Below are 23893 nucleotides of genomic sequence, written 5' to 3'. Positions count from 1 at the left end.
AGGGACACATTCAAATCATAGCAATCTGTTCATGAAAATTTATTTTACGCACTTGGGATCCACTTGGAAGCTATTTTAAAGCAATGCTTATTTCTCTTTAAGTATTTGCTTTTTCACGGTGACAAAATTTGTATAAAGTACAAATAAAAACTTTTAACACATCAAAACCTTCTAGCTTAGCAAACGTTTGAATAAAGTATGTTTCTAAAATTGATCATTTTAATTAATTATTTTCTCTCTTTATTTACCAGGAGCTTCCTGAAACTGTGATAGATCTTTTAAAGAAGTGCCTCACCTTCCATCCTTCTAAGAGGTTGATATTATTTAGAGATTGGGATTACATTGAGATCCTTTACACATAAGCAATTGATTTTTTTCGTATTTGTTTTAATATAATGGATTAAATAAAGATAATGTACATATGTAGTAGTATATAATTGACATCAGTATCATAACCATGAATGATGTAAGCTTTCATTTTTTGTGAATAAATGAAAAAGTAATTAAAGTTAAACCATGGTCAGAAAACTGACATATACTAAAGAAGTTACTAGTACATTTCCAAGCTTTTAAGTAGAATATCAACTAAGACTGTGGAATGTAGGTATTCCTAGACCCAATAATAACATCAGTGAAATGAGAATAAAAGTTTGTTATCAATATGTGTTATAGCAGTGAACTTGGATAAGTGGTGTGATAAACTAACAGTTGTTGATAATCAAAAAGGATTTCTTAGAAGTTTCATTAATTGACTTTGACTTGATGATGTCACTACTAGTCATACAACTATTCCTAAACTCCTTTAGTAATATAATGTTTGAAAATGGTGTATACAAATTTATCTTTAGAAAAACAACTTTATCAAAACATGTTAGAGAGAAATAGTAGTTTTGTGTGGATGTACCACATTAAGGGACAGGAAGAAAAGCCAAAAGGTATTATTATAATAGTTTGCATATTTATTATTTAATTAAGATATTCAGTAAAGCAGGTGAGTGCTAGTCAGGCTAAAAGTAAACAATGCAAAAGCTTTTATGGAATGATATTTTTGATACATCATGAGGTAAAGTACAACATAAGTAAAAAAAAATCAGTATTTACTCAGTTATTTGATTGTAATATAAAAGTATGCATCTAGACTCTGCAAAGGAGAGCTGTATTATTTTCTGTGCTAATGAGGTGTTTAAGACTTTCAACCAGTCTCTTGAATGCATGCCATTATTTTAGGACATTTTTTATGAGTTTCATTCATGCTCTGTATTTTAAATGTTCTCAAGGCCAACCCCAAATGAATTAATGAAGGACAAAGTGTTCAGTGAGGTGTCACCTTTATATACCCCGTTTATGAAACCTGCCAGTCTGTTTTCATCTTCTCTGAGATGTGCTGATTTAACTCTGCCTGAGGATATCAGTCAGTTGTATAAAGGTAATGATAAATTAAAGCATAGAAAATAATATGAGCCTTGTTTTTAAAGGAAGTTTCCTTATCCTACTTTCAGTTTTGAATTTATCAACAATATATATTAGTGGAATCATGGGAACTAAGAGACAATTCTGGAAGTGATTAAAATATAACTGACTGACTGGGTGCGGTGGCTCATGCCTGTAATCCCAGCACTTTGGGAGGTCAAAGAGGGAGGATTGCTTGAGGCTAGGCATTTGAGACCAGCCTGGTCAACGCAGAGATATCCTGTCTCTACAAAAAAAAAAACAAAACAAAACAACAACAAAAAAAACAAAGTATACACACACACACACACACAAATATATATGTATATAGTTAGTCAGAGCCTAACTTGCTTGGATAATTAGCAGAGCCTAACTGAACTGGTGAGGGGAAATAGCAAATTGCAGCTAGCTCTAGCCTTCTGTGTGGTGGTTAAAGTTAACAGAAGCATTCTATAGTCAATCCTGTGATTAGTTCTGAATCTTTAAGTGAGCCTGTGCTTCTAGCCTTTAGACAAGTGCTTCCTTGCCCTTAAGGAGTGGCTAGAATACACATAAACACACACACATTTGAGCTAACAGTTTATCCTTTATATTTAAGTTACTGATATTCTATATAATTTATTTATAACTGATCTCTAAAAATAATATTATTGATAAGAATTACATACCATTATGTTCTGCATGTTGAAGAGAATATCAGCTTTTAGACTTCAATTCTTGTGTGAAGATTACAGCTCTTGGAACGTAAGGTTTAGTGACACGAGTAAGTTACCTTTATTCTGAAAAGTTTTTATGACTTAAGTCATGGCAGAAAATGGTTACTAAACATTCATTCAATTAAACATTTATTGAGTTCCTGGTATGTGTCACATACTGTATCTTTTTTTGTTTGTTTGTTTGTTTGTTTTGAGACGGAGTCTGGCTCTGTCGCCCAGGCTGGAGTGCAGTGGCCGGATCTCAGCTGACTGCAAGCTCCGCCTCCCGGGTTTACGCCATTCTCCTGCCTCAGCCTCCCGAGTAGCTGGGACTACAGGCGCCCGCCACCTCGCCTGACTAGGTTTTTTTTGTATTTTTTAGTAGAGACGGGGTTTCACCAGGTTAGCCAGGATGGTCTCGACATCCTGACCTCGTGATCCGCCCATCTCAGCCTCCCAAAGTGCTGGGATTACAGTCTTAAACCACCACGCCCGGCCCACATACTGTATCTTTAAGTAACATTCATGCCAAATGGGAAGGCAGACAGACATTTAGTTATACAATCACTATTATAAATGAAGGTCAATATGAATATAGCACAATGGCAGCATAGCAGGAGCACCTAATTGTGTATTTCTGCCTGGGACATCAAGGAAGACTTCAGAAAAGGCAGCCAGCCATTGCCTTGAGATAGGAGGGAAGGAACGATTTGTGTTAGTTGCCTCCCCATGTGCTATTTTCTACCCTTACTCCTTTTTCAATATAGAGTGTAAAATTTCCAATACTATGTATTCATTATAAAGGGTGAAAATTCCAGGTGTTTTTTTCTATGGGCAGTAAGCTTGTGAACTAGAGTTGGCTAATTGGATCTAAATGAAAGTGCTGGGCATAAGGGCTACTTGTAGGGAAAAAACAAATTTTCTTGTCAAGAAAGTACTGCAGTATAGGTTCACCACTTCCTTCTCTTCTTAATGCAGGAAATGGTCTAGAATTTTGATAAGCGTAGGCCCCTCCTGTACCTATGATTTTATTAGGAGAGATGAATAAATGTCTTTATTATATAAGCCACTAATAAGCTATATAATATATAAGCTTATTATATAAGCCAATAATGCAAATTATTACAAAAATTAAATCAGAATCTGCCAGTCATGGCATACCTCCAGGTAGGAGAAGGGAAACACCAAGTTCCAGCTCGTTCTAGCCACTCCTTAAGGGCAAGGAAACACTTTGTCTAGAGTCACTGGCTCACTTAAAGATTGAGACCTAATCGTAGGACTTACTACAGAATGCTTCTGTTCCCCAACCTTAACCACCACATAGAAGGCTAGAGCTGGCTGCACTTTGGTATTTCCCCTCTCCAGGTCAGTTAGGCTCTGACTAACCGGTTTATCCTGAAGGCTGACCTTGTTAAGAACAGTGCTCATCGTATTTCAGAATGGTTCCATTTCCTCTGCCACTGCTGGAAAAAGGGTATTTTCCTCTAATATTTACTGTGAGAACCGTGTCAATCTCCAGACTTACAAAAGTGTGCAGGTATCCCTTATGACTGGTTCCCCCTGGAGTTTTTGACTCTCAGAGTTGTCCACACTGAGCTCCAGTAATTTGTCAATTACAGTTTAGGTTTTCCAAACTTGGCACTGGTTCCTGAGGCACTACTCATGAATGTCTGTTCCAGAATGCTGTAACTCCCTGTATTCTGCTGTCTGTCTCCAGTTCTGGGGACAGAAGTTTGTCCTATGCCCTCACCTCTCTTACAGATCCAAGAATTGTTGATTTTTCAGTCTGTTCAGCTTTTTATTTGTTGTTAGGATGGAGTAGCAAATTTCAGCCTCCTTACTACTAACTGGAAACTGGAAGTCTGTTCTTCAGTGTTTATTTATTTATTTTTTTAGAATGGCAGCTATTACTGCCTGTTGACTTTTAATAAAGGTAGAAAATATAATACAATGATTCCTTAAATTTGCTTTTAATAGATATAAATAATGATTACCTGTCAGAAAGATCTATTGAAGAAGTTTATTACCTTTGGTGTTTGGCTGGAGGTGACTTGGAGAAAGAGCTTGTCAACAAGGAGATCATTCGATCCAAACCACCTATCTGCACACTCCCCAAGTAAGGAAAGAAACTTCTCTTGGAAATTTAAATAAATAAATACATGGTAATAATTATACTTATATGGTAATAATAAAAAAGAAAATTGGTTGTTTTTAAATTTTTTTTGGTAGACATCCCAACTAAGTGATTATTGGAAGCAGTTGAAATCAACACCTTGTTTGGTTGGCCAGAGGTTCTAATTGCAGTTCCCATCACTTGTCTTTGATCTGTATGTAATTTGCTTTGTGACCTATTTGAAGTGAAGTTAATATTATGGAATATCTTGCAATAATTGGTGTTAATGAAAAATACACAAGTCACAAAAGAATATTTAAGAGAGTTAACTAAAAACTAGTTAGTTTGCCTACTAAAAACAACTATATTCTTTTTGCAAATATACTTGTAAATATAAATGAACTGTGTGGTCTCACTGAATGTCCTAGAGATCATTACTGTGCTAGTGTGTTGCAAAAAAATCTGCAAAACTGTATAAGAAGATAATCATGCTATAAGTTAGACTGCAAGTTAAATACCTCTTCAACCTTGGGGCTAAGATTGTCATTAACATTGCTATTCATGTTTGTTCATAAAAATATGAACCTAAATTTTTTGAGCTTCTGCTAATACTTTAAATTTTTAATTTTAGGCTTTGAGAGGCAAGGCAGGTGGATGGCGTGAGCCTAGGAGTTTGAGATCAGCTTGGGCAACATGGCAAAACCCTACCTCTACAAAGAAAAAAAATTAGCTGGGCGTGGTGTTGTGTGCCTGTAGTTCGAGCTACTCAGGCAGCTGCAGATGGGAGAATCACCTGAGCCCAGGGAAGTTGAGGCTGCAGTGAGCCGAGATCATGCTACTGCACTTTAGCCTGAGCAAATGAGAGACCCTGTCTCAAAATAAAATAAAATAAAATTTTAATTTTTAGATTTCAAGACTTACGTTTGATCACTGTAGGCAACTGTAGAAGTAATCTGCTCATCACTTTTTTCTTTCTAAACTTTTGTATTGTTTGGATTGACTAGTGTATATTTTTTTCTCTTTTAATCTGATTTTTAAATGTTAACTTTGAGTATACCACTCATGCATTGAATTAAGTAGAAAGTAAGAGGTAAGATTATGGAAATTGTAAGAAGAAATGGTTTAAAGGGTATATAGATTCTTAAAAATAATTTATTGAAATTGTAAACAAATTTTATTCATTTATTATTTAATATCCTTTCTTCTATGAGGCTGCTATCCAATATGCTTTTTCTTTCTTCTTCCCTTTATCTTTTTCCACTCGTATAAAGTTTCTCGGGAAAACATTGGGCTAATGTCAGGAGAGTACTGTTAGCATTGAAACTGCATGAACAAAGGATTGTAAATGACACTTTTGTTTTTCTGAAATTTTCTTATATTCATACCAACTCAAGAGTTACTTAAAAACGAGACTTGTTTGAAGAAATCTCAATACATTGTTTTATTAAACATCCAGTCTAAAGTTTAGTTCTTTTTTAATGAAGGGATTGATGACTTAGAATAAACTTTACTTTCTAGAAGAAACAATAAACTGGATTTTGTGTGCATATTATTTTTAAAAATTTCTTTTCAGTTTTCTCTTTGAAGATGGTGAAAGCTTTGGACAAGGTCGAGATAGAAGCTCACTTTTAGATGATACCACTGTGACATTATCGTTATGCCAGCTAAGAAATGTAAGAATGATATTTTGACAGTTCTGCTTTAGTATTTTTTTTCTTTAATTAAAACCTTACAGATACACAAGATATTGTGTATGCCTCCTTGATTTCACAAAATATGGGAGAGCTTCTGTAAAATATGTGCCCCAGAGTAGAATTGCATCTGTACAACTTCAGCTTTATTACCTGAATGTTCACAAAAATGATTTTATCAGTTTATCTTTTCGCCATCGTTGGGTAACTGTTCTCATTTCTTTATTTACCTGGTAACACTTTCTTTCATCAAATTTTAAAAAATTGTTAATCTAATGATATGGAAAGGTATTTTGCTGTAACACTAATTTTTAATTTCGTGATTATAGTGCAGTTGTAAGTCTTTTCATATATTTTATCACTTCACCTACCTCTTTATGCATTACTAGTTCATATCTCTTGTCAGTTTTTCTTTTGAGTGATTTCTTATTGATTTGAGGAGTTTTAGAACTATATCCCTGATAGCGTATCTTTGTGAGCTATATGTCATGGAAATATATTCTCATCTGTAGCTTTTCCTTCAACTTTTGATTATTTTATTGAATAGAATTCTAAATTTTTATCAGTATTTTCTTTTATAGTCAAATGTATTTTGATATATTTTTTCTTGTAACTTATTTAAAGTAATAGCAAGGTTATACGTATATTTTATAATGTTTTTATATATTTCTTTTTAAAAGTTTTAAATAATTGTTTCCCATTTAGTTCTTTAATCCACCTAGAATTTATTTTAGATTACATTGTAAGGAAGGTATCCAATATCGTATTTCACTGATTAAAAAAATACCCCTTGTGTCAGTACCATATATTGAATAGTTTTCTCTTCACTTTTTTGATGTGCAATACCAACTTTTTCTATGTGCATGGATATGTCTCTGGGCCTTGGTATTCTAATTTGTTGGCTTGTGTTTCTAATTTTAGCAAATACCACATTGCCTTAATCTGTAGTTTTATGTGAACTATTGATATCTAGCAAAGGAAGACCTTCAGTTTTTTTGTCCTCAAAATGGAGTAGGAGCTCTTTAACATCTTCCTCTACTAGCTGATTTTTATTATCCTCATAAAGACCTTCATAAAAAATTACAGGGTTTTGATTGACATTGCATTGAATTTATAGGTTAATTTGTAGAGAATTGATGTATTTAAAATGTAGGGTTTTATTTCTTGAACATGCCTAAATAAATGTCATTTATTTGTCCTATTTATAACAATTTTCTTTTTAATGTCTGTATATCAGTTATCAGATTTATTCCTAAGGTAATTTATTGTTGCTCTTGTAAATAGAATATATATATATATATATATATATGTGTGTGTGTGTGTGTGTGTGTATATATGTGTGTGTATATATATGTATGAATGATTTTTTCCAACTTTTTTAATAAAAATTTTTAAACAGAAAAGTTGAAAAGCATTTACAGTGAACAAGTTACCACCTAGATCAACCATTTGATATGGTCTATTAGCAAAATCAAGTTACACGTACTCATTGACCTACTATGTATAGCTGTTTTGTTCTACAATGGCAAAATTGAGTAATTGCAATAGAGACTACATGGCCCACAAAGCTAAAAATATTTGTTATATGTTCCTGCATAGAAACAGTTTGCTAATCTGTGACCTAGATTCTATAATTAACATTTTACATGCTTTACCACATGTCTGTCTATCTTTCTAGTCATTCATCAATCCATCATATTTTTTGTTCTTGCATTTCAAAGTAAAATGAAGACATTACTACAATTCAGCTTACACATTAGAGTTTGAGATTTGTTTATGGTTCTTTTCTAGGCAAAATTTTCATGTAGTAAAATGTACACATCTTAAGTATACCAGTAGATGATTAAAATATACATCAATAATATTTTTTCATATAGTAAAATTTACCAAATCTTAAGTATACCAGTAGATTATTTTAAAAAATACATCAGTAATATTTTTTTAAATACCATTTCAACTACTATTTTGTGCATGATTAGTAACACAATTGATTTTTTTATGTGGATTTTGTGTCAGGCAACGTTGCTGAACCTATTCTTTTTTAAATAAGAATAGGACTCTATAGAGTCTCTGTGGTTTTCTTGGAAATGAAGGAAAAAACACTACCTTAATTCACTTCACTCACTTCATCTTTTGTAATTATTTTTGCTGAGCCTCTATAACACTATTGAATAGAAACAAATAGTGGGCATTCCTGTCTCATTTCTGGTTTTAAAAGGTTGCTTTTTATATTTCATAATTAAGTATGATATCTGTTGCATTGAGCTATAGACATCTATTCTTAGTTATAAGTTTTGTTATGAATGGGTGTTGAATTTCACTGAGTGTTTTTACTGTATCTATTGGGATGGTCATATAGTTTTTTATGTATTATGTTAATGGATTTAATTATATTGATGGGGTTTTTCAATGTTGAGCCATGTTTATATTTCTGGGATAAACCCAATAAGATCATGATTTCATTTTTCCTTTTTTATACATTTGTGTTTTGATTTTTCTAATATTTTGTTTAGAATGTTTGCATTTCTGTTTCTATTTGAGATGGGCCTGTGAGTTTCTTTTCTTTTACTGCAACATGCTAGTTTGGTATCAGGGGTGTACTAGTCTCATAAGATAAATAGGAGAGAGTATTGCCTTTTTTTTTTTATTCTCTGAAAGACTTTATATGATTACATGTATCTATTTCTTGAATGTTTCATGGGAGTTAGCTTTAAAACCATATTGTAAGTTAGCTTTAAAACCAAAAACAATATTGTAAGGAGTTAGCTCCTTATCCCTATCTGGGTGTAATCATTACTTTAGTCTGCTTAATGTTTATAAGTTTACTCAGGTTGTTTATTTTGTTTTTAAATCATTTTCTAAAGTTATATGTTTCAAGACCTTTAAACTTGCTCTTCCCAGTGCCTCTAACACTCTTCCGCTGCTTCCATTTCCGTTCTTTCCATTCTCTGCTGAATCGTTACCTATTGGTGGGCTTTTTTGGCCATCCTTTATCAAATAGCAATGCCACACCTATCCCTTGTATTCTTTATCCTGTTTTGTTTTTTTCCTCCATTGTACTTCTCTTCATTTGATATATGTTTTCTTCCTATATGATAACTGAATGAAGGAATGAATCCTCTTATTATATAGAAGCCCTATTAATATTGTAGTAAAGTACAGGGGAGAAGTATTTTATAATCTTATGATTAAGTCCCAGATTTTAGTGAGCCTGTGTACCTGGGCTGTGACCTTCACAGGGTTTCTCAGCTTCTCCCACTCCTCTGCCCCAACCTGAGGCAGGAAAGCTAGAGGGACTGGAGTCGGGTATTTCTTTTCACCTACATCAAAGACTGGAGTGGACTGGAGTTGAATATTTCCCTCCCAAGTTGGCTAGATTTCTGCAAAACCCAAGTTAGTTAGGACCTGGCAGAAGAGTTTCCCTTTAAGGCAGACCTCTCTTAAGGAAAACAGAGTACTCTGGCTATATTTCAGATTGGTTACTTTCCACCTCCCCCTGCAGGAGTTCAAGGGTATTTTTCTCAGATCTTCACCCTGGGAACCTAGTGGGACCTGTGGAGGTTAATCTCATGGAAGCAAGGAAGGCCTCCCTAAGGCTGGGCCTCCGGAAGTTTTTCTCTCTCATATTAGTCTGTGCTCAGCCTGCAAGTATTAGATAATTACCTTTTAATTGATCTTAACAGGCTCCAGCAGTGGCTCTGTTCCTGGTAAGCTGTCATTCCATGTATTCGAGGGTCCCTCCAGTTTTTAGGACATCACAGTGCTCTGATTCTGATAGATGTGAGACGAGTTCTTGATTTTCAATTTGTTCAACATTTTTCTTGTTAGAGGAAGAATGATGCCTTCTAAGCTGTTTATATTTTGTATAAGAAAGTGGAAGTCCCAGCCTTTTTATTTTTAACCATTCATAGGCAAAGCTAAAATAGGTACCTATCCTTGTTTTCTGTCTAAGCTAGCAATTCCCCTAGTTTTTATTTACGTGGCTTTAGAAGGGTCTTCTCCATTCTGAAGGTCTGTTATGCAGGTTCCCAAACCTTTATCCCATTATGGTCTAAATCTCTAGACCACAGTTATTAACTCCTTTCTCTCTAGGCCTGGTTTTATATCTGTTATCACAGCATTTTCCTTATGTTTTAAAGCTTAGCTAACCATTTAATATTTTACATGTTATGTAGTAGGACAGTATTAGAATCCCTTTTCTGCCATAATGCCATCAACAGAAAATTAAAATATATTATTATTACTACTCAATACTCTGAATTTATAATCTCTTTGAAAGAAAGGATGTGGAAAGTAACAAGTAACAATACCATGCAGCAAACAATAAATTACATCCAAAATATATGATTTCAGCTGATTTTGTTTTGCTCTTTATTTGTTTCTTCAATTTAAATATAATCCAAGTTAAATGAATGTAGGCTTCAGGTCTAAATATCTCAATTCCTTTACAGTTCTACTTGTGAAATTTAAAATACTTTTCTTCTGTAGTTATTAAGAAATATTAATTTGCTGATTCTTAAAATGATATGGAAACCAAATAATTTTTATCTTTAGTTTTTTCGCTCACCTTTTAAAATTCCTAATGTGCAAAATTTTTATTTAGAAAAGACAGACAAGATACTTATTAGATAAAATCAATGACATTCAGGATACTGAAAACTAATCTTTAATAACAAGATATGTGTATTAATAATGCAGTAACACTTGGGAAAATTTAATTTCTTTACTTAAAATTTTAATATATGAAAGATATACCTAAAGGTTTATTAAAATAGGATAAGCGTATAGCACATTAATTTTTAGAGGAGAACCAGGTGTAAATTCATTGTTTGCTGAATTCTTAATGTTGAGTAAAAGATTTTTCTTCAGCTTTAACAATTCTGGGAATAACTCACATGGGTGCACAATGACTGATCAACAGAAGATCAGTGCTTGCTGCACACACAGCTTGAACTTCTATGTCAATCCCATAGGAGCAGACATTCTGCCTTCAAGTTGGAAGTTGAACAGCAGAGCAGTGGGCAAGATGGCATTAACTTTAATCACCTTGCTTAGAATGTGATTAACATTTTACTTTACTACTGCCTTCCTGCTTCTGATTTTGAAGAATACCTGTAATCCTGTCAGGGTTGTTATTTGGAACAACTATTAAAATGACTTTGTAAAACAAATCATTAAGTAAACTCTGTCCATTGATTTATTAGCTATTTGAGTCATACATGTTCAAAGTATGATGTGAAAAATGTTTTGGAATCCTTTTTCTAGCACTTTTCTTTTTGACTTAGCTTGTATTATGCCAAAGCAAAAATAAATCTAAGTTGTTCTTTTAATATGTACATTGCTATATAGTACCTCTTTTTAATCATCTTTCTTCATATAACTTAAAATTTTTTCCCCATTCATTAAGTTTTATACTCGTGCTAGTAATTCTGAGTTGTTTGGAAAATATATCATGATAGGTGTCTAACGTTTATGCGTGATACCTATAGATAAGAAAAAAAAAAGAGAAGTTGTTTTTCACAGCCAAACCTTAATCAGTAGAGGCATTGTATGCTTGCATGTTTATAAGAACTGATTTTTAGATTCTATTTTATGCTTTTCTAGGTCCCTTTATAAATTCATAGTTGTTGTGTTACTTGTCTTTTAAAACACAGATCAAGGTTTCTGCCCAATATGTTTATACATAAATATTGTCTTTAAATACACAGAGATTGAAAGATGTTGGTGGAGAAGCATTTTACCCACTACTTGAAGATGAGTGAGTATATATAGTCTCATTTTACGTTTATTTTTCTTTCTATTTATATTAGATTTATAAGAATTTTATACATTTTCTTTGAAATGTGTTTCCTAAATAGAAAATAATAACCTGATATTTTGGTTTATTAAAATTTTGTGCTTTTTCTGAAATCACTGTCGGTAGAGTTAGGAAGAAAAAAGAAAATGTTGTAACTTTTGTACATTTTTTTTTATTGCTTTTGTTCTCTTTTACAGCCAGTCTAATTTACCTCATTCAAACAGCAATAATGAGTTGTCTGCAGCTGCCACTCTCCCTTTAATCATCAGAGAGAAGGACACAGAGTACCAGCTAAATAGAATTATTCTCTTTGACAGGCTGCTAAAGGTATGGATTCTAAAGTATAAAGTGTTAACAATAGCCCATATGGAGTTCTTTTTTTAATTTTTTCGATAATTCTTAAGGAATCTTGAGTAATAAGAAGATTAATTTTTATGACCTATCTTGTCTGGTTAGCTTTCTTTAATTTTAAAAATGATACATGTTCTTAATAGGTAAAATTAGAAAGTAGAAACAAAGTGTGGTAATATATGCAAAATCATGTTAGACAAAGGATTAATGTCCTTATTTATTTTATTTTATTATTATTATACTTTAAGTTCTAGGGTACGTGTGCAAAACGTGCAGGTTTGTTACATATGTATACTTGTGCCATGTTGGTGTGCTACACCCATCAACTCGTCAGCACCCATCAACTCGTCCTTTATATCCGGTATAACTCCCATTGCAATCCCTCCCCCCTCCCCCCCCCCCCCCATAATAGGCCCCGGTGTGTGATGTTCCCCTTCCCGAGTCCAAGTGATCTCATTGTTCAGTTCCCACCTATGAGTGAGAACATGCGGCGTTTGGTTTTCTGTTCTTGTGATAGTTTGCTGAGAATGATGGTTTCCAGCTGCATCCATGTCCCTACAAAGGATACAAACTCATCCTTTTTTATGGCTGCGTAGTATTCCATGGTGTATATGTGCCACATTTACTTAATCCAGTCTGTCACTGATGGACATTTGGGTTGATTCCAAGTCTTTGCTATTGTGAATAGTGCCGCAGTGAACGTATGTGTACATGTGTTTTTATAACAGCATGATTTATAATCCTTTGGGTATATATCCAGTAATGGGATGGCTGGGTCATATGGTACATCTAGTTCTAGATCCTTGAGGAATCGCCATACTGTTTTCCATAATGGTTGAACTAGTTTACAATCCCACCAGCAGTGTAAAAGTGTTCCTATTTCTCCACATCCTCTCCAGCACCTGTTGTTTTCTGACTTTTTAATGATTACCATTCTAACTGGTGTGAGATGGTATCTCATTGTGGTTTTGATTTGCATTTCTCTGATGGACAGTGATGACGAGCATTTTTTCATGTGTCTGTTGGCTGTATGCATGTCTTCTTTTGAGAAATGTCTGTTTGTATCCCTTGCCCACTTTTTGATGAGGTTGTTTGTTTTTTTCTTGTATATTTGTTTGAGTTCTTTGTAGGTTCTGGATATTAGCCCTTTGTCAGATGAGTAGATTGCAAAAATTTTCTCCCATTCTGTAGGTTGCCTGTTCACTCTGATGGTAGTTTCTTTTGCTGTGCAGAAGCTCTTTAGATTAATTAGATCCCATTTGTCAATTTTGGCTTTTGTTGCCATTGCTTTCAGTGTTTTAGACATGAAGTCCTTGCCCATGCCTATGTCCTGAATGGTATTACCTAGGTTTTCTTCTAGGGTTTTTATGGCTTTAGGTCTAACATTAAGGTCTCTAATCCATCTTGAATTAATTTTCGTATGAGGAGTAAGGAAAGGATCCAGTTTCAGCTTTCTGCTTACGGCTAGCCAATTTTCCCAGCACCATTTATTAAATAGGGAATTCTTTCCCGTTTCTTTTTTTCTCAGGTTTGTCAAAGATCAAATGGCTGTAGATGTGCGGTATTATTTCTGAGGACTCTGTTCTATTCCATTTGTCTATATCTCCTCTGTTTTGGTACCAGTACCATGCTGTTTTGGTTACTGAAGCCTTGTAGTAGAGTTTGAAGTCAGGTAGCGTGATGCCTCCAGCTTTGTTCTTTTGACTTAGGATTGCCTTGGCAATGCGGGTTCTTTTTTGATTCCATATGAACTTTATTTTTTTGTTGTTGTTGTTATTCCCCACACCCAGTTGAAAAGATTATTCTCTCCCCCCATTGAATGGTTTTGGGATCATTAATGAAAATCAGTTGAATATATAGATACACAGGTTCATTTCTAGCTTCTTAATTCTATTCCACTGATCTATATATCTATCCTTATAAGGATAGATAATTGGCATAAGCATATGAACTTTAAAGCAGTTTTTTCCACTTCTGTGAAGAAACTCATTGGTAGCTTGATGGGGATGGCATTGAATCTATAAATTACCTTGGGCGATATGGCCATTTTCACGATATTGATTCTTCCTATCCATGAGCATGGTACGTTCTTCCATTTGTTTGCGTCCTCTTTTATTTCACTGAGCAGTGGTTTGTAGTTCTCCTTGAAGAGGTCCTTTACATCCCTTGTAAGCTGGATTCCTAGGTATTTGATCTCTTTGAAGCAATTGTGAATGGAAGTTCATTCCTGATTTGGCTCTCTGCTTGTCTGTTACTGGTGTATAAGAATGCTTGTGATTTTTGCACATTAATTTTGTAACCTGAGACTTTGCTGAAGTTTCTTATCAGCTTAAGGAGATTTTGGGCTGAGACGATGGGATTTTCTAAATATACAATCATGTCATCTGCAAACAGGGACAATTTGACTTCCTCTTTTCCTAACTGAATACCCTTTATTTCTTTCTCTTGCCTGATTGCCCTAGCCAGAACTTCCAACACGATGTTGAATAGGAGTGGTGAGAGAGGGCATCCCTGTCTTGTGCCAGTTTTCAAAGGGAATGCTTCCAGTTTTTGCCCATTCAGTATGATATTGGCTGTGGGTTTGTCATAAATAGCTCTTGTTATTTTGAGATACGTTCCATCAATACTGAATTTATTGAGAGTTTTTAGCATGAAGGGCTGTTGAATTTTGTCAAAGGCCTTTCTGCCTCTATTGAGATAATCATGTGGTTTTTGTCTTTGGTTCTGTTTATATGCTGGATTATGTTTATTGATTTGCGTATGTTGAGCCAGCCTTGCATCCCAGGGATGAAGCCCACTTGATCATGGTGGATAAGCTTTTTGATGTGCTGCTGGTTTCGGTTTGCCAGTATTTTATTGAGGAATTTTGCATCGATGTTCATCAGGGATATTGGTCTAAAATTCTCTTTTTTTTTGTTGTGTCTCTGCCAGGCTTTGGTATGAGGATGATGTTGGCCTCAAAAAATGAGTTAGGGAGGATTCCCTCTTTTTCTATTGATTGGTATAGTTTCAGAAGGAATGGTACCAGCTCCTCCTTGTACCTCTGGTAGAATTCGGCTGTGAATGCATCTGGTCCTGGACTTTTATTGGTTGGTAGGCTATTAATTATTGCCTCAATTTCAGAGCCTGCTATTGGTCTATTCAGGGATTCAACTTCTTCCTGGTTTAGTCTTGGAAGAGTGTAAGTGTCCAGGAAATTATCCATTTCTTCTAGATTTTCTAGTTTATTTGCCTAGAGGTGTTTATAGTATTCTCTGATGGTAGTTTGTATTTCTGTAGGGTCGGTGGTGATATCCCCTTTATCATTTTTTATTGCATCTATTTGATTCTTCTCTCTTTTCTTCTTTATTAGTCTTGCTAGCGGTCTATCAATTTTGTTGATCTTTTCAAAAAACCAGCTCCTGGATTCATTGATTTTTTTTGGAGAGTTTTTTGTGTCTCTATCTCCTTCAGTTCTACTCTGATCTTAGTTATTTCTTGCCTTCTGCTAGCTTTTGAATGTGTTTGCTCTTGCTTCTCTAATTCTTTCAATTGTGATGTTAGAGTGTCAATTTTAGATCTTTCCAGCTTTCTCTTGTGGACATTTAGTGCTATAAATTTCCCTCTACACACTGCTTTAAATGTGTCCCAGAGATTCTGGTATGTTGTGTCTTTAATGTCCTTATTTTTTAAAAGAAGACTTTAAAGTCAACAGGAAAAACGTCAATATTGAAACAGAGAAATGGATAGAGTACATAATATAAATACAACTAGTAAATCTTTTCAAATTGTTCATCTTCACTAGGAATGAAAAAAAAAATACAAATTAAAATCGGAGTGATTTTTCATACCGCATTAGCAAAGTGAGCACAGATGCAATGATATTGGAACTCTCATTCTGTTGGAATAAATGTGAATGTACTGAAACATTTTGTAAAAGAATTTGAATGCATATATCAAGAACCTTAACATCTGTGTCCTTTGTCCTATTAATACTCTTCTAGAAATTTCTCCTAAGACACAAATTTATAAAAGTACAAATTTATATGCAAAATGCAGAAGTACCCATAATAGTAGCTTATAGTGATTGAACACTTCTCTGTCACCACGTTTTTAACAGAGTGCTTTACCTGCATTATCTTATTTAACCCGTATGAGGCTGGTACTATTATCCTGCATTTAAAATGACTCATTTTAAATTCCTCAGAGCATCAAATAGAGAGGAAGGATTTAAAAACAGGTAGAATCAGCTCCTCTTCTTAATTATATAATATAAGTTTTGCAAGGTGTTAGGGATTCATTCTACTGCCTATTTATATGTATTAATAACACCAGACACAATAATTGCACGTACTTTGAAATTTATTGCAGGTCACTTAAGTTTTATCACAGGTATATTCAGAACTGTCTAGACTAAAAGATGGCACTAGGTAATTTGAGGCATTTTTATTTCTTTTTTGATATAGGCTTATCCATATAAAAAAAATCAAATCTGGAAAGAAGCAAGAGTAGACATTCCTCCTCTTATGAGAGGTTTAACCTGGGCTGCTCTTCTGGGAGTTGAGGTAAGGAAAAAAGAAAAGGTTAGAAGCTGATTAATTATGCTAAGAAAGGATGAAGAAGGAGAGTGCTTTCCAAATATGTATTTTTCCAGTTACTAGAAAATTATATAGTAAAATATAAGCATTGGAATATTTGGCAATTTTAAGTGGAAGGAACATAGGAAAACAATAGAAAAGAAATATATAATTAAGGGTTTATTAGATTATACTATTTAATATTTCATTTAATGGTGGTCACAGAAAATGTTTTGATTATTACCAAGGAATATTTTAAGAATATATGTCAGTTACAGGTGGATAGTCTTGCTTATAAAGTATGCTTATTATAGAATATGATTATCTGTTTATAAATGGTTCTAAATTTGGAGAAATCTTTCAATCTAATCTGACATGTCAAAATCACTAACATAATTTAGTGGCTTTTGGCACACCTGTTCCACCTGGAATGTGCTACCAAGAGAAATAGCTCCCATGTCCTCTATAACACTTTCTCTGTGGTTGTGAGGAAGGGAGAGGTGTCACAAATTGTGGTGGTCTGCAATACTAACAGAGAACTCCGATGACATCAATCATGATAATGGGCCAAATTCTAGCCAGATATTTTCATTTCTTGTCAATTTCTTTGTCATCTTGTCTTCTTATATTCTCTTATAGATAATTATCCTTGCTTTTTAAAGAATTCCAGTCAGGAATGGTGGCACTTGCCTGTGGTCCCAGCTTCTTGGAAAGCTGAGGCAGGAGGGTTACTTGAGCCCAGGAGTTCGAGGCTTCAGTGAACCTTGATTATGCCATTGCACTCTACCCTGGGTGATAGAACTAAATCCTGTCTCTAAGAAAAATATTTTTAAAAATCCTCAACTGTTTTTAATCCTTTTCAATTCTCTGTTTGAAGAATTTCCTTTCTTCATGCCTGATTCCCTTGATAAGAGTCTGCAAATACCTTTGAGTTTGGTTGGTTACTTTACAAGAATGCCAATGGTTCAGTATCATACAGTAATCATTAGACTTGTAGAACAATATAATGCTAAAGTCCAAGAGGACTTCAGGTATCAGTTTTCCAACTCTCATTAAATGAATGTCTCAAAGAAATTGATATAGCAGATATCGGAGTTTGAACCCTACTTCCTGGCTTTTTCTCTACCATGAAGATAAGCCAGAATAATAATATTTTTTTCATGCTTGGTCCTATAGAACATGACCAAAATTTGTAGTCATTTATTCAGTTATTTTTAATTTTTAACAGTGTGTAACTGAAAAATGTAAATGACCTCTCTAGGCCCTAATGATTCTATCATGTAATTATAGACATAACATAACAAGGTTGTGTTATGTTGTAGGGGCTGGGAGGTCAGCCAAACATACTTACTAGCTAAGTAATCCACAGCGTTCATGTTGTGGTATTTATAATTCAAGAGTTTGCCTCAGCAGAATGGCAAATTGTGACTTATCAGAGGCTTTCGTCATAGATTGTCAAAGACACAGAAAATTTCTCTTAAGATGAGTTCTACACTGGGTTTGAATGTGCTTATCTGTAGTTAGGTAGGTTTCCAAAGATAGATATTTGTAAAAAATAGATTTTTCTATATTACTAGTTGTATTAAGGATATGATAAATTAATGTATCTTCTTTTATTTTTTGCAGGGAGCTATTCATGCCAAGTATGATGCAATTGATAAAGACACTCCAATTCCTACAGATAGACAAGTATGATTTAGGTTTTCTTAAGCAACCTAAGATAATTCTGTCAAATATTTAAATTTTAGGAAGGAGCCTGAAGAAAGCCTCTTTCTTTCATGAATACAGACACACTGCTGCATACATACATTGTTAGAGAAACCATAACTCTTATGCTTATAACTTAGAACAATACCTTAAAGGACTGTAGGTCAAGTTACCTTGTTAAAAATACTATAGTTCTTCATCTGAAAAATTTGCCCTTCATTTGGACCAGACTATAAAGTATTTTTGAAAAGTATATTAACACATACCTTTCAAAAGAAATGGTCTGATTCTTCTGTTTAAGTATACATACAACTTCTTTAGTGTTTCCATAAGATCAATTAAAAAATTCAAAAAATTAGGCACTTAAGAAGTTGGTCTGTTTTGAAATTCGTATTATGGCTTCTCCTTTTCCTTATTTAATGAATAAAGATTAAGGGTTTATTGCTGATTACACAATCACTGTGTCACCTTATTATTTTGCTATTTTAACAGATTGAAGTGGATATTCCTCGCTGTCATCAGTACGATGAACTGTTATCATCACCAGAAGGTCATGCAAAATTTAGGCGTGTATTAAAAGCCTGGGTAGTGTCTCATCCTGATCTTGTGTATTGGCAAGGTAACTCTTATAGTCATTAAAACTCCTCTGGAGTATTAGGAGATTGTTGCATAACTGACATTTTAAAAAATTAAAATATGTAAACATCCTTGTCTTTGGAAAAAGTCAGTATTGAAGCTCTGATTCATTTTTTGAGAAGTTTACATCCAAGCATTTTTTAAAATCTTTGTCTAAATCCTAGTAGATATCATTTAAAAACATAATATTTAATATGCAAGTTGATTAGCAAAGCAGAAAGATACTTGGAGCTGTTGTCATCTTTGTGGATACATTTTTTAAACGCCTACACACACTGTTAAATCAATTGGGGCTAGTTGAGATTCTTATAGTTAATGATTTCTAATTTATACTTACCATGGCTATTAGGACTTAAAAATAGGCTATCATCCTAAAGTCCTCATTTTATTTATTGTCTTTTTTCCCCTTGTATCTTTAATGGTTCATATCTTTTATTTGGCTTTGCCATTATTATTTTTGTGTTTGATAAAGAATGAGAAACCTATTCCAACCCTATTTTTGAATGTGTTGTTATAAGCAGCTATTTTTATATTTCAGTTCTCTATTTCTTACTAGCCATAGTTTAAATAAAGGTATTATTTTTCTTAGCTCTGTGTATTTCAGAGCTATTCTATATCCTCCTAACAGTTGTAGGTAGATTTATGTACATTCTTTCAACATGACAATACATGCACATAATTATTATCAATAAAAGAAATGTCATATATTTGGAATTCACTTCACAATTTTTAAAGAATTTTTTTCATAATCCCAAAGAAAAAGAACATAGGTGAAACTCCATTTCCTAGATGAGAACGTACGTCAGAAGATATTAAGTAATTGCCAGAATTGTACACTTAGGATCAGAGATGGGACAATATCCAAAGAATTGTAACTTTCTTCCAGTTTTCTATTATTGTATTTCTCTTTTTGACTCATAATAACCTGGATAATAACAATAACTGATTCATATTGGACACATACTGTGTGCTACACTATCACTTACTCCCCACAGTAACTCATGAGGTGACATATTTCTGGATAGATAATACTTCTAATGTTTAATCTACTTGGAGGTAATGCAAAGAACTGAATAAGGTATGTATCTTCAATTCTACTAGATTATATTTATTTGATTTCTTTCTCCCAACCCCTCTGCATTAGGTCTTGACTCACTCTGTGCTCCATTCCTATATCTAAACTTCAATAATGAAGGTAAGCCTCTTTATCATTTAAATAATCATTGCACATAATATTCTAAAATATGTGATTCAGACATGAAAGGTTTTTGTTTTTGTTTTAAGGTTCTTATTCTCTCCCTGGTAGATTTCTGTGAAATAATCTATTATAGACTCATTTTAGAAATGTGAAGGATTAATTTATTACTGGAGAGTTTCATTTATGCTAAATATTACTAGAAATTTAGTGGAATTTGATTATTCTAAATTCCTTAGAGATTAATTTTTGTCTAAGTATACTTTCTAAATAATTTTTAAAGAAATCAATTATGGCGGCACTTTTCCATAATCTTGTATCTCCAAAGCCTATAATCATTTTGGATACCTCTTCCTTAATGAAGACTTTTCTTATTCTCCTTCCTGAGCCCATAAAGCACTTTGTATTTATAAAAATTTATCTTATGTCTGTCTTGTATTCTAATACTTATATACTAATGTAATATTTTTTGACAGCCCTTTTTCAATGGCAAGTTTTTTTCCCTGCCTTTCTGCAATAACTTTATTATTGTAGACATTTCAATAAATAGTAAATTCGAATAACTCCGATCCCTGAAATCACATGTAGAGTGTGTTACTATATATAGCTTGAATGTCTAGATGCTTTATCTGACCATCTCCCTATTTTCAGATTCTATCTATTTCATGACCGAATTTACATCGATTTCTGGAATTAAGTAGAAATAGCGTAATCCCAGAGAAATGAAATTTTACTCTTTGAATTATTTTTAAAATACTCTGTTCTCTGATATTCTCACTCATTAATCTAAACTAGAGTTTTTTACTATGTTTAGTTAGGCATAGCCAGTTATCACTCATACTGACCCAAGCATAGTCAGGGGTCTGTGTTTGAAAATGTGAATTATAACACTATTCCTAAATCCAAAGTTCGTAGATTCTTGTTTGCATCAGCAGCAATTAAGGATCGTGAGGTCTGTATAACTTACTAATAAAGATCATGCTTAGAAATTTTAAGAAACAACGTAATAAACTTAATAAAAGTTTTGATTATTGTGTGATAATGATTGCCACAGTAGTTTAAAATTTAAGTTATAGAATTATTATTTTCTGTTGTCTAAAATGTTTTCTATTTTAAAACATAGAGACTTTTATCTCTTTGTTTTTCTAGCACTTGCTGTCATAACTGTTATTTAATAGATTCAAAGAATATGTGCTAAGTGAATGCATTACTGCTGGTCATCTACCCTATTAACTAATTTTTTACATGCCTTTGCCTTATTCTCTTTTAGCCTTGGCTTATGCATGTATGTCTGCTTTTATTCCCAAATATCTGTATAACTTCTTCTTAAAAGACAACTCACATGTAATACAAGGTAAGCAAATGTCTTTCCATGACTTTCTGCAGGGAAACTACTGATGTACTGGTGTGTTGATGTAATATTTGATTAAATTTAAGATTTTGACCCCCAAAATATGATGGTCCATCCAATAAAATCCATAAAGAGAAATTAGAAAGTTTGGTCTTTCCTCCAAATCCACAAAGAATTATGGTATTTTTCTAATGGATATTTGATATCTGATCTCATTTCAGTTCAAATGCAGGCATGCTAGTTTGAGACAATAAGAGACTACCATTTATGTCTCTCACAATCAAAATTGCTCACAAAAAGCTTCACCATGGAGCAAGTCCACTGTAAATTAGTAAAAAGTTTAAATGTTTAATTGTGTAATCAGAGTATTAAAAATACTTTTCATTTATCTCATTTCCCATGCATGCATACCCAAAATATATTCCCTCTTTCTTCAACTTCCCTAAAATATACCTCCTCCTTAAGAGTTCACGTCATAGCTTAACCTGTTTGTGAATTCATTCAGGACAACTTTAGCCACATTCAAACTTCTACTATAATTTCCTGAACTCTTTTTTGGAAGTAATGTAATAGAAGTTAAAAATACCCTCATTTAGATGGAAAACATAATCCTAAAATTTATGTGGACCCACAAAAGACCCAGAATAGCCAAAGCTGTCCTGAGCTAAAAGAACAAAACTGGAGGAATCACATTATCTGACTTCAAATTATACTACAGAGCTATAGTAACTGAAACAAAATGGTACTGGCATAAAAGCAGACACATAGACCAATAGAACAGAATAGAAAACGCAGAAGCAAATCTGTACACTTACAGTGAACACATTTTCGACAAAGGTGTCAAGAACATTCACTGTTCTTGAAGTCTCTTCAACAAATCGTTCTGAGGAAATTAGATCTTCATATGCAGAAGAATGAAACTAGACCTTTATCTGTCAACATATATAAAAATCAAATCAAAATGGATTAAAGTCTCAAATCTAAGACCTCAAATTATGTTACTATAAGAAAACATTGGGGAAACTCTCCAGGACATTGGTCCAGGCAAAGATATCTTGAGTAATATCCCATAAGCAGAGGCAAACAAAGCAAAAATGGACAAATGAGATCACATCAAGTTAAAAACCTTCTGAACAGCAAAGGAGACAATCAGCAAAGTTAGGAGACAACTCACAGAATGGGAGAAAATATTTGAAAACTACCCATCTGATAAGGGATTAATGACCAGAATATATAAGAAGCTCAAATAACTCTATAGAAAAAAATCTAATAATCTGATTTTAAAAAGGGCACAAGATTTCATTACACATTTCTCAAAAGAAGACATACACATGGCAAACAAGATTCTGAAAAGGTGCTTAACATCATTGATGATCAGAGAAATTCAAGTCAAAACTACAATGAGATATCATGTCACTCTAGTTAAAATGGCTTTTATCCACAAGATAGGCAATAACACGCTGGTGAGGATGTGGAGAAAAAGGAACCCTCATATGCTGTTGATGGTAATGTACGTTAGTATAACCACTATGGAGAACAGTTTAGAAGTTTTTCAATAAACTGAAAGTAAACCTACCATATGATCCAGCAATCCTACTGCTAGGTATATACCCAAAAGAAAGGAAATCAGTATCAAAGAGATATCTGCACTCCCATGTTTACTGCAGCACCATTCACGATAGCCAAGATTTTGAAGCAACCTAAGTGTTCATCAACAGACAAGTAGATAAAGAAAATGTGGCACTTAATACACAATGGAGTACTATTCAGCCATAAGAAAAAATGAGATCCTGTCATTTTCAACAACATGGATGGAACTGGAGGACATTATGTTAAATGATATAAGCCAGGCACAAAAAGACAGGCTTCACATGTTCTCACTTATTTGTAGGATCTGAAAATCAAAACATTTGAACTCATGCAGATAGAGAGTAGAATGACAGTTACCACAAGCTGGGAAGGATAGTGGAGGGTAGAAGTTGGAGGATACAGATTGTGAATGAGTAAAAAAAAACCGAAAGAATAAATAAGACCTAGTATTTGCTAGCACAACAGGGTGACTATAGTTAATAATAATTTAATTGTACATTTTAAAATAACCAAGAGTATATAATTGGATTGTTTTTAACGCAAAAGAAAAATACTTGAGGTGATGGATACCTCATTTTCCCTGAATGGGTTTATTATGCATTGCATGTCAGTATCAATGTATCTCATTTACCCCATAAATATATGCACATACTATGTACCCACAAAAATTGAAAACAAGGGGGGGTGGAGCAAGATGGCCGAATAGGAACAGCTCCAGTCTCCAACTCCCAGCGCGAGCGACACAGAAGACCGGTGATTTCT

General features: G+C 33.6%; 1 protein-coding gene across 3 annotated transcripts in view; it reads left to right on the top strand.

Moving 5' to 3' along the window:
• Positions 1 to 23893, top strand: part of TBCK (TBC1 domain containing kinase) — a 261067-nt gene that overhangs the window by 57722 nt on the left and 179452 nt on the right. For all 3 annotated transcript variants that reach the window (XM_033214930.1, XM_033214929.1, XM_033214931.1), the window contains 11 exons: positions 252 to 313; positions 1278 to 1426; positions 4122 to 4260; positions 5831 to 5930; positions 11657 to 11706; positions 11943 to 12072; positions 16542 to 16640; positions 18279 to 18341; positions 18852 to 18978; positions 20140 to 20190; positions 21461 to 21544. In XM_033214930.1, coding sequence (XP_033070821.1) covers positions 252 to 313; positions 1278 to 1426; positions 4122 to 4260; positions 5831 to 5930; positions 11657 to 11706; positions 11943 to 12072; positions 16542 to 16640; positions 18279 to 18341; positions 18852 to 18978; positions 20140 to 20190; positions 21461 to 21544 — 1054 coding nt within the window. The remainder of the gene's footprint in view (positions 1 to 251; positions 314 to 1277; positions 1427 to 4121; positions 4261 to 5830; positions 5931 to 11656; positions 11707 to 11942; positions 12073 to 16541; positions 16641 to 18278; positions 18342 to 18851; positions 18979 to 20139; positions 20191 to 21460; positions 21545 to 23893) is intronic.

Source organism: Trachypithecus francoisi, unplaced genomic scaffold, assembly GCF_009764315.1.
Source record: "Trachypithecus francoisi isolate TF-2019V2 unplaced genomic scaffold, Tfra_2.0 Lachesis_group1, whole genome shotgun sequence".
NCBI lineage: Eukaryota > Metazoa > Chordata > Mammalia > Primates > Cercopithecidae > Trachypithecus > Trachypithecus francoisi.
Note: the sequence above shows the minus strand (reverse complement) of the source record. Positions and strands in the feature narration are given on the sequence as shown.